At 28.3% G+C, this 12,629-nt stretch overlaps 2 protein-coding genes across 2 annotated transcripts in view; one reads left to right on the top strand and one right to left on the bottom strand.

Moving 5' to 3' along the window:
• Window positions 1-12,629, bottom strand: part of LOC109603988 (GTP-binding protein Di-Ras2) — a 60,721-nt gene that overhangs the window by 21,315 nt on the left and 26,777 nt on the right. The window lies entirely within an intron of this gene.
• LOC109603989 (zinc finger protein 791) lies at window positions 245-4,878 on the top strand. Its single transcript, XM_020020499.2, has 2 exons — window positions 245-307; window positions 4,274-4,878. The coding sequence occupies exon 2, from the start codon at window positions 4,303-4,305 to the stop codon at window positions 4,843-4,845; it is 543 nt and encodes a 180-aa protein (XP_019876058.1). The 5' UTR covers window positions 245-307; window positions 4,274-4,302; the 3' UTR covers window positions 4,846-4,878.

Below are 12,629 nucleotides of genomic sequence, written 5' to 3'. Positions count from 1 at the left end.
CATCGATCCGGGTTGTTCACCCCATAAATATTGCCTACTAATGACCTCTTTTACCGTGGAAAACTCCCGTCGTGCAAATTTTTCCTCTTGTTTCCCCCCTCTCCTTTAACGTTATCGGGTCGGCTTTATTTTTTTTTTTTTTTGAGTGGCTCTATTTTTATCAATCAATTTCCGTCCCAATAACCGGAAAGGTAAGTACGAGTTTATTATTGATTCGACTGTGCGTTTAAAAAACGTAATTGAAAAAAGTTACAATATATCATTTCGTGTTTGTTCCGTCGTACAAATCGGGGATCAAATTGAAACGGTGAGTCAATTAGGGCATATTAAAAATTAACACCAGATTAATCCCGGACAATGTTTGTGATGTATGTTACTGTTTTGTTATAAATGTTTTATTAATGTTTGTTTACACGTGTGTATTTATTACGTTTTCAGGGGATGATTTTTGATTAAATAATTAACTGAAATGGTCGAATTTCATAAACATGACATTATGTGTTATTGAGTATGTTTATATTATGTACCTGAAACACTGATTTATTTTTTTTATTAATCATTTAATTTATTTAATAAATTGTTTAAATAATATTTTGTTTAATTTTTTCATATTATTTAATTAATAATATATTACTACATTTATCATTAATATTTCTACGTTTTAATAATTATTATTTTCATTTAATTGGCATTTTTAATATTTTAAAATTAATTATTAAAATTAATTAATCATTTGAAGGTTCCAATTAAAAATAAATATTTACTACAGTAATTAATAAAATTAAACATAAATGAACAAAATTTTAATTATACGAAGACAATATTACAACATAAAATTAAATTAATCAATACCAGTTGATACTTTATTATTATTTATCAGTTTAAATTAAACCCAACAGAACGTATAAAATAGGAATACAATATACGTATCCATCCAATGAATTTTGTTTAAAAAGTTTAATACGGCTGATTTTTCCATTGTGTGCATTATTCAAACCTTCATTTCGCATTTTATATATGTAATAATTTTAATATTTTCCAGTTTTAATTAAATTTAAAATAGCACAAACAAAAGGGTAAAATAATTATTATTATATTTTTTAAATTAATTATTACGCTTTTATTTGATGAATTTATTTTATATAAATATTTAACGTACATAAATTTTGCATTTTATGTATTATTTATATTATATATATATTGCAAACAAATATAAAAAGTTTATTACTTGAAATGTTTTAATATCATATTACATTTATAATTATTAATTGAAATTATGAAACAATATCCCCTCTTTATTTTTATATATTTTTACAATAAACTCTCTTATTATAATATTTATTTCTAAATATTAATTGATAATATATTATCTATATTTCTAATTTATTAAGCTTATAAGGAATTAATTGTTTAAACATTTAATTACCAAAATTTGGGTTATGTACATTATTTCAGCTTTTATTTTGATTAATTTTATTTGGAGTATTTGTACACTGAAAAGCATTTAAATGAAATAAACAAAATTTTAATTGCATCAAACTGTTTTAATATAATATTAATTTACAAATATTAGTTGATAAATTATTAATTATCACATATAATTAAATCAGGGATATTGTTCGAATGATACGAAATAATTATGCTTTTAAGGGGTTAATCTTGTTTAAATATTTAATAACCTAAATTTTAGGTTATGTACATTATTTCAGCTTTTATTTTTACAAATTTTATTTGGAGTATTTGTACACTAAAAAGCATTTAAATGAAATAAACAAAATTTTAATTATATCAAACTGTTTTAATATAATATTAATTCACAAATATTAGTTGATAAATTATTAATTATTACATTTAATTAAATCAAGGATATTGTTGGAATGATACGAAATAATTATGCTTTTAAGAGGTAATTCTTGTTTAAATACTTAATAACCTAAATTTTATTTTATGTACATTATGTCAGCTTTTATTTTCACAAATTTTATTTGGAGCATTTGTACACTGAAAAGCATTTAAATGAAATAAACAAAATTTTAATTGATTGAAACTATTTTAATATAACATTAATTTACAGATATTAGTTTCTACATAATTAATAATCCGTTTTAATTAAATCCAACTGTAAATTAACAAACTAGTGAAGTAATATCTCCTCCAATTTTCTAAAATGAAGTGCACTGATTACATATTTCAGTAATAATATTATAATACGTAATAGTAACAATGTTTAATTTACATTTAATTTACATTTAATTTACATTTAAATTACATAAAATTGTTTTAATTACAAATATTAGTTATTTTTTAATTAATCATCAGTTTTAATTAAATCCAACTGAACACCAACGAAAATAGTGGAGTAACATCTCCTCTATACATTTAAAATTATTGTTTTTCTTTCGGGTCGTTTTACCAAAGGGGTTCGTATTAATTAAATTTCTCTTTGTGAAATTGCGATTTTTTCCCCCCGTCAGTGGCTGCAAAGCGACTTCAACGTTTTAAGGGTTGGAATATTTCACTAGGAACTTTTGCCAGTTTCGAATTTCTTGAGTGCTTTGAGTGTGTTTATCCTTTACCTTTAATCATTCCTTATTCGACGCCATCAAAAAGTGTACTATTAAATTTTATAGAGAAGAGAATTTCAAAATTCTTTAGCACATACAAAAAAGGTAAGCGAAACTAAACTGATTACCAGGTGGCAAAAAAGCGAATCAGCAAGGGGGATAATGGGGGGTGGAAAGCTGTTTAGAAAATCGTAGTTTGCTTAAAGGAAACGTGCACCGTTCATTAGAGTCGTAATTCGAGACCTGAGACGTATCGTTTTCCATTAGATGGAAAAAATTGTTATTATTCGACGGCGTAAGACGATAAAACCCTCATTTTCAATCGGAAAAAGTCGGTGGATTTTGGGTTAATCCGGCTGCGTCGGTCTCAAATATTTAACCGCCCTTTATTTCGAGCAATTTGCTACCCTCGTCAGGTTGGCTTGGACGATTTGAATACACCAATTAATGCACAAATTTAATTTGTTTTTATTGCAGCTGTCGGTTTATTTTTGGTAAACTTTTAAGGGACGCTGCAATTAAATTAATATATAATTACTGACTTTTTCTATATATATTTTGGTAGTTTTATAAATTATTATAATTTATTTGTCAATTTATATTGATTTATATAATCAAATTATAAAAAAAAATATTAAATAAATATTAATACAGTTTCAAGTATTTAATTAGTTAGTTAATTAGTTTATTTCATTTAAATGCTTTTCAGTGTACAAATACTCCAAATAAAATTTGTAAAAATAAAAGCTGAAATAATGTACATAACCTAAAATTTAGGATATTAAATATTTAAACAAGATTAACCCCTTAAAAGCATAATTATTTCGTATCATTCGAACAATATCCCTGATTTAATTAAATGTGATAATTAATAATTTATCAACTAACATTTGTAAATTAATATTATATTAAAACAGTTTCAAGTAATTAAAATTTTGTTTATTTCATTTAAATGCTTTTCAGTGTAAAAATACTCCAAATAAAATATGTAAAAATAAAAGCTGAAATAATGTACATAACCTAAAATTTAGGTTATTAAATATTTAAACAAGATTAACCTCTTAAAAGCATAATTATTTCGTATCCTTCGAACAATATCCTTGATTTAATTAAATGTGATAATTTATGATTTATCAACTTATATTTACAAATTAATATTATATTAAAATAGTTTCATTTAAATCAAATTTGTAAAAATAAAATCTGAAATAATATACATAATCTAAAATTAAATAAAATAAAAGCTGAAATAACCTTCATAACCTAAAATTTTATTTATCACTTAAAAATATGTTTCTTTCGTATAATTCGAACAATATCCCTGATTTATTGTAATTAAACATGATAATTATAAAATAAATAAACAGTTTTCTCATTTTACTTTATGCAGTTTTATCTGTTCAATTCAGTAAACAGTTGTTCAGTTGTCACTTGCAGACTTTTCTTTTTTTTTTCATTTTAAATAAACACCACTTTCAATAACGCCTTTGAATTTATGTAGTTATTTTGTCGAGTTTTCAGTGGAGCATTTATGATTTTGCATTGAAACAAACGAGGTCAGGAATTTAAGTTAATTTCAAAGAGTTTATGGAGCTGTAACATGTTGGGACAAAGACGAATGCAATTTATTTGTGATGTGAATTTATTTCACAAACAAAACGCTTTGAAGTTTAGAGGAAATTAATACATTTTTATGTTGTTTGTTTCAGGACACTCAAAAGAAACTTGCACAAATAAAATGGATGTCAAGAATCTTAAATCAACAAATTTAACACCAGATGAAAAACAAAAGGCACCACTCATTGATTTGGAAGCTATCAGCAAATATTTGTCGATGTGTCCTTCGCAGTTGCCAAACTTGGAGGAACCCAACTCAAATCAAAAGTCCAAAGACAACAATCAACAGATGTACGAAGACTTTCTGTCGACGTGCAAATTCATTTACGCCAACACGGACAAAATCCTTAACTACGTCAAGTCCAACGAGGCCCCTAAAATTAAAAAACTGAAAAACAAAAAGCTGGGAAGAAAAATCACATCAAAAAACGACAACCAGTTAAGACACGTCGACGGGAAGCCCTACAAGTGCAACGAGTGCAACAAATCCTTCACGTTCAGGGGCGACCTGAGCAAACATTTAATTTCGGTCCACCAGGCTAAATCGCTTCCCTATTGTTGTATGTTTTGCGGTGGGGTGTTCATAAGGTCCGATTATCTGAAAAAACACCAGATCCGGTGCAAATTAAAGATGGAGAGGAACAAAAATAAATATTTACTTTGAATGTTGTGTTTAATATATTTTTAGTTATTTGAATTTGGTGTTTCATTTTTTACTTAAATTTTGAGAGTTTTATTGTTTCTGAAGAAGTTGTCGTTGTTACTGTCCACAACAGTGGATGACATAAGAGAAAAAGGAATGGTTCTAAAGAGTAAATCTTATCAATCAAATACCAAAGAAGCCATTTCTTAGTAATTTGGCGATGAGAAAGAAGAAAGACGATTTCAGGAAAGACAGTTCTCTTCTTATTGACAAAATAGGTAAAAATTAGGCAGGAAATGGCAAATCAGTAATGAAAATTAAAGATTGTGATTATATATACCAATAATAAAGAACAATGTGATGAATTTCTCAAAATTGAGGACTTTAATAATATATCTGTAAATGTATCTTCTCATATTTCATTAAATTACAGTGAAGGTGGTACTCCCTGCAGAGATCAGCTCAATTGACAATAGAAAAATAGCTGAAAATTTAAATATTTCAGAAGTTATAGGTGCTAAAAGAATGGAAATTAAACTAGGCATGTATGAGTCCATTTCAATTCTTTGGACGTTCTGTTACCACATTTATATAACTGTTTGAATTCAATGTTTAACTATTGATTTACGTTTTGAAAGATTTATTGTTTTTGAAGCAAACGTCGAAAATACAACAATGTATGACAAGAGAAAACAAGGAATGGTTCTAAAGAGTAAATCTTACCAATTAAATACCAAAGAAGCCATTTCTTAGTAATTTGGTGATGAGAAAGAAGAAAGACGATTTCAGGAAAGACAGTTCTCTTCTTATTGACAAAATAGGTAAAAATTAGACAGGAAATAGCAAATCAGAAATGAAAATTAAAGATTGTGATTATATATACTAATAATAAAGAACAATGTGACGAATTTCTCAAAATTGAGGACTTTAATAATATATCTGTAAAGGTATTTTCTCATAATTCATTAAATTACAGTGAAAGTGGTACTTCCTGCAGAGATCAACCCAATTGACAATAGAAAAATAGCTGAAAATTTAAGTATTTCAGAAGTTATAGATGTTAAAAGAATGGAAATTAAACTAGACATGTATGAGTCCATTTCAATTCTTTGGATGTTCTGTTACCACATTTATATAACTGTTTGAATTCGGTGTTTAACTACTTATTTACGTTTTGAAAGTTTTATTGTTTTTGAAGCAAACATCGAAAATACAACAATGTAAGACAAGAGAAAACAAGGAATGGTTCTAAAGAGTAAATCTTACCAATTAAATACCAAAGAAGCCATTTCTTAGTAAATTGGTGATGAGAAAGAAGAATGACGATTTCAGGAAAGACAGTTCTCTTCTTATTGACAAAATATGTAAAAATTAGGCAGGAAATGGCAAATCAGTAATGAAAATTAAAGATTGTGATTATATATACCAATAATAAAAAACAATGTGATGAATTTCTCAAAATTGAGGACTTTAGTAATCTATCTGTGAAGGTATCTCCTCATATTTCATTAAACTACAGTGAAGGTGGTACTTCCTGCAGAGATCAACTCAATTGACAATAGAAAAATAGTTGAAAATTTAAGTATTTCAGGAATTATAGGTGCTAAAAGAATGGAAATTAAACTAGACATGTATGAGTCCATTTCAATTCTTTGGACGTTCTGTTACCACATTTATACAACTGTTTGAATTCGATGTTTAACTATTGATTTACGTTTTGAAAGTTTTATTGTTTCTGAAGCAAACGTCGAAAATGCAACAATGTATGACAAGATAAAACAAGAAATAGTTCTAAAGAATAAATCTTATCAATCAAATGCCAAAGAAGCCATTTCTTAGTAAATTGGTGATGAGAAAGAAGAATGACGATTTCAGGAAAGACAGTTCTCTTCTTATTGACAAAATATGTAAAAATTAGGCAGGAAATGGCAAATCAGTAATGAAAATTAAAGATTGTGATTATATATACCAATAATAAAGAACAATGTGATGAATTTCTCAAAATTGAGGACTTTAGTAATCTATCTGTGAAGGTATCTCCTCATATTTCATTAAACTACAGTGAAGGTGGTACTTCCTGCAGAGATCAACTCAATTGACAATAGAAAAATAGTTGAAAATTTAAGTATTTCAGGAGTTATAGGTGCTAAAAGAATGGAAATTAAACTAGGCATGTATGAGTCCATTTCAATTCTTTGGACGTTCTGTTACCACATTTATATAACTGTTTGAATTCAATGTTTAACTATTGATTTACGTTTTGAAAGATTTATTGTTTTTGAATCAAACGTCGAAAATACAACAATGTATGACAAGAGAAAACAAGGAATGGTTCTAAAGAGTAAATCTTACCAATTAAATACCAAAGAAGCCATTTCTTAGTAATTTGGTGATGAGAAAGAAGAAAGACGATTTCAGGAAAGACAGTTCTCTTCTTATTGACAAAATAGGTAAAAATTAGGCAGGAAATAGCAAATCAGAAATGAAAATTAAAGATTGTGATTATATATACTAATAATAAAGAACAATGTGATGAATTTCTCAAAATTGAGGACTTTAGTAATCTATCTGTGAAGGTATCTCCTCATATTTCATTAAACTACAGTGAAGGTGGTACTTCCTGCAGAGGTCATCTCAATTGACAATAGAAAAATAGTTGAAAATTTAAGTATTTCAGGAATTATAGGTGCTAAAAGAATGGAAATTAAACTAGACATGTATGAGTCCATTTCAATTCTTTGGACGTTCTGTTACCACATTTATATAACTGTTTGAATTCAATGTTTAACTATTGATTTACGTTTTGAAAGATTTATTGTTTTTGAAGCAAACGTCGAAAATACAACAATGTATGACAAGAGAAAACAAGGAATGGTTCTAAAGAGTAAATCTTACCAATTAAATACCAAAGAAGCCATTTCTTAGTAATTTGGTGATGAGAAAGAAGAAAGACGATTTCAGAAAACTCTTCTTATTGACAAAATAGGTAAAAATTAGGCAGGAAATGGCAAATCAGAAATGAAAATTAAAGATTGTGATTATATATACTAATAATAAAGAACAATGTGATGAATTTCTCAAAATTGAGGACTTTAGTAATCTATCTGTGAAGGTATCTCCTCATATTTCATTAAACTACAGTGAAGGTGGTACTTCCTGCAGAGGTCATCTCAATTGACAATAGAAAAATAGTTGAAAATTTAAGTATTTCAGGAATTATAGGTGCTAAAAGAATGGAAATTAAACTAGACATGTATGAGTCCATTTCAATTCTTTGGACGTTCTGTTACCACATTTATATAACTGTTTGAATTCGGTGTTTAACTACTTATTTACGTTTTGAAAGTTTTATTGTTTTTGAAGCAAACATCGAAAATACAACAATGTAAGACAAGAGAAAACAAGGAATGGTTCTAAAGAGTAAATCTTACCAATTAAATACCAAAGAAGCCATTTTTAGTAATTTGGTGATGAGAAAGAAGAAAGACAGTTCTCTTCTTATTGACAAAATAGGTAAAAATTATGCAGAAAATGGCAAATCAGAAATGAAAATTAAAGATTGTGATTATATATACCAATAATAAAGAACAATGTGATGAATTTCTCAAAATTGAGGACTTTAATAATCTATCTGTGAAGGTATCTCCTCATATTTCATTAAACTACAGTGAAGGTGGTACTTCCTGCAGAGATCAACTCAATTGACAATAGAAAAATAGTTGAAAATTTAAGCATTTCAGAAATTATAGGTGCTAAAAGAATGGAAATTAAACTAGACATGTATGAGTCCATTTCAATTCTTTGGACGTTCTGTTACCACATTTATATAACTGTTTGAACTCGATGTTTAACTTTTGATTTACGTTTTGAAAGTTTTATTGTTTCTGAAGCAAACGTCGAAAATACAACAATGTATAACCACAGAAAACAAGGGATGGTTCTAAAGAGTAAATCTTACCAATTAAATGCCAAAAAATCCATTGAAATAAACTTCCATGAGTTAATTTGAGTTCTTTGAACATTCCCTTAATAAATTTATCCAGTTATTCGACATAGACGCCCCATTTTTGATTTGCCTTTCGGGAAATATCATCGTTCCACCGGCCAAACGTCTAAAATATCCCACGGGACCGGGTGCGGTTGTCGCATGGACGATCAAACGCGGACGTCCGCATTTCGGGGGCGTCGCGGCGCCGTCATTAATTACACGCCGCTTGTTTTAGTTATTATGCGGGGCTTAAATTTAACACGGCCCACCTGCGTTTGTTTCGCACGTTCCGTGAGCGGGACGGGGGCACCGCCGAAGGGACGCGTTAACAACGGCCGGATGGTCTTTGAGGACACGGTTTCGGTGATGCGCGTCCATTAAAAGGATCGCGGTCGGATGAGCCGCGATCGGATGTGTTTATGGTACTATGCCGCGGATTCAAAGGGTCGTTTTAATTAATTAACGGTCGTGGATTCCGTTTTGTGCGACTGATTCAAATTATCTTCTTTATTTTATCTCTGTATAATATATTAATATAATATTATGTTTACACATATTATTAATAAATAATACATTATTAAATAATATAATATAATTTCAAATCATAATTATCAATTTATTTTCTAGATTCTTAAATTTTTATTTTTTAGTTTCTACATATGGTTTCATTCAGAATTTCTTTGACCCTCCCTAATCTTTAGGTATTTTAAATTTTCATATAAGTTTAATTTCCATTCTTTTAGCACTTATAACTCCTGAAATACTTAAATTTTCAACTATTTTTCTATTGTCAATTGAGCTGATCTCTGCAGGAAGTACCACCTTCACTGTAGTTTAATGAAATATGAGGAGATACCTTCACAGATAGATTATTAAAGTCCTCAATTTTGAGAAATTCATCACATTGTTCTTTATTATTGGTATATATAATCACAATCTTTAATTTTCATTACTGATTTGCCATTTCCCGCCTAATTTTTACATATTTTGTCAATAAAAAGAGAACTGTCTTTCCTGAAATCGTCTTTCTTCTTTCTCACCACCAAATTACTAAGAAATGGCTTCTTTGGCATTTAATTGGTAAGATTTACTCTTTAGAACCATCCCTTGTTTTCTGTTGTTATACATTGTTGTATTTTCGACGTTTGCTTCAGAAACAATAAAACTTTCAAAACGTAAATCAAAAGTTAAACATCGAGTTCAAACAGTTATATAAATGTGGTAACAGAACGTCCAAAAAATTGAAATGGACTCATACATGCCTAATTTAATTTCCATTCTTTTAGCACCTGTAACTCCTGAAATACTTAAATTTTCAGTTATTTTTCTATTGTCAATTGAGCTGATCTCTGCAGGAAGTACCACCTTCACTGTAGTTTAATGAAATATGAGGAGATACCTTCACAGATAGATTATTAAAGTCCTCAATTTTGAGGAATTCATCACATTGTTCTTTATTATTGGTATATATAATCACAATCTTTAATTTTCATTACTAATTTGCCATTTCCCGCCTAATTTTTACATATTTTGTCAATAAAAAGAGAACTGTCTTTCCTGAAATCGTCTTTCTTCTTTCTCATCACCAAATTACTAAGAAATGGCTTCTTTGGTATTTGATTGGTAAGATTTACTCTTTAGAACCATCCCTTGTTTTCTGTTGTTATACATTGTTGTATTTTCGACGTTTGCTTCAGAAACAATAAAACTTTCAAAACGTAAATCAAAAGTTAAACATCGAGTTCAAACAGTTATATAAATGTGGTAACAGAACGTCCAAAAAATTGAAATGGACTCATACATGCCTAATTTAATTTCCATTCTTTTAGCACCTGTAACTCCTGAAATACTTAAATTTTCAGTTATTTTTCTATTGTCAATTGAGCTGATCTCTGCAGGAAGTACCACCTTCACTGTAGTTTAATGAAATATGAGGAGATACCTTCACAGATAGATTATTAAAGTCCTCAATTTTGAGGAATTCATCACATTGTTCTTTATTATTGGTATATATAATCACAATCTTTAATTTTCATTACTGATTTGCCATTTCCCGCCTAATTTTTACATATTTTGTCAATAAAAAGAGAACTGTCTTTCCTGAAATCGTCTTTCTTCTTTCTCATCACCAAATTACTAAGAAATGGCTTCTTTGGTATTTGATTGGTAAGATTTACTCTTTAGAACCATCCCTTGTTTTCTGTTGTTATACATTGTTGTATCTTCGACGTTTGCTTCAGAAACAATAAAACTTTCAAGACGTAAATCAATAGTTAAACATCGAATTCAAACAGTTATATAAATGTGGTAACAGAACGTCCAAAAAATTGAAATGGACTCATACATGCCCAATTTAATTTCCATTCTTTTAGCACCTATAACTCCTGAAATACTTAAATTTTCAACTATTTTTCTATTGTCAATTGAGCTGATCTCTGCAGGAAGTACCACCTTCACTGTAATTTAATGAAATATGAGGAGATACCTTCACAGATAGATTATTAAAGTCCTCAATTTTGAGAAATTCATCAAATTGATTTTTATTATTGATATATATAATCCCAATCTTTAATTTTCATTACTGATTTGCTATTTCCTGCCTAATTTTTACCTATTTTGTCAATAAGAAGAGAACTGTTTTTCCTGAAATCGTCTTTCTTCTTTCTCATCACCAAATTACTAAGAAATGGCTTCTTTGGTATTTGATTGGTACGATTTACTCTTTAAAACTATTTTTTGTTTTATCTTGTCATACATTGTTGTATTTTCTACGTTTGCTTCAGAAACAATAAATCTTTCAAAACATAAATCAATAGTTAAACATCGAATTCAAACAGTTATATAAATGTGGTAACAGAACGTCCAAAGAATTGAAATGGACTCATACATGCCTAATTTAATTTCCATTCTTTTAGCACCAACTCCTGAAATACTTAAATTTTCAGCTATTTTTCTATTGTCAATTGAGCTGATCTCTTCAGAAAGTACCATCCTCACTGTAGTTCAATGATGAGTTACTTTCACAGTTAAGTTGGAATTTTTATAATAATTATAACGAACCTACAAAATAAATTAATAAACTTTTTGTATCCAATTCGAAATTTCCATTAATACCGTCAATTTGTTAAAATTAACGAGCCCAAATCAATTTGTGTCCGCTTTTTTACGTGGGTTTCCCTCTCTTGAAATTGTTTTCGATTAAAACCGTGCTGAACAAATATCCATTGAACGTGCACTGATAATATGTACTATTACATTGTTTAGCAGTGCTGGTTTATATTTTTTTTACTGTAGAGATTAGATGTTTTATCTTATGATTACAGTAAATATTATGAAGTGTGTGAACAACAAAAATAATCACGGATTTGTTATATAATATTTTTTACATATAGATTTTATGTTGGAAGCGTCAAAATAAATCTATAATAGTGTTTATAATTAATGTGGGGTCAATTCTATCCTTATTTGAATAGAGTATATAAGTTTCCGTTTGTGGTGTCTATTTATCATTGTCCTTTTTCCATTTGTGTTAATGCCAATATCATGTCTGCATCGCTAAATAACCGAAACGCTTTAAAATAGTTGATAAATGTATCACAGAAATTTATTACTATCGTGTTTATTATTGATTTATTATGGACATTGAGTAATTACAAGTTAATGTTTTTGATTCAGTAAATGGTGCATTAAAAAAAGACTTATTTATAATTTTTTTGTTTTAAATTGTTAATATTAATACTATTGTTAATTAAAATTACTTAACCTGACCTAACCTAACCTAACTTAACCTAACCTAACCTAACCTAACCCAACCTAA

The sequence above is a fragment of the Aethina tumida genome, chromosome 2, assembly GCF_024364675.1.
Source record: "Aethina tumida isolate Nest 87 chromosome 2, icAetTumi1.1, whole genome shotgun sequence".
Classification (NCBI taxonomy): domain Eukaryota; kingdom Metazoa; phylum Arthropoda; class Insecta; order Coleoptera; family Nitidulidae; genus Aethina; species Aethina tumida.
The sequence above is the reverse complement of the archived record's forward strand: the minus strand, read 5'-3'. Positions and strand labels throughout refer to the sequence as shown.

What these genes read in the sequence shown, in the direction of transcription:
- LOC109603989 (XM_020020499.2), top strand. Translation starts at nt 4,303, where the DNA reads ATGGATGTCAAGAATCTTAAATCAACAAATTTAACACCAGATGAAAAA.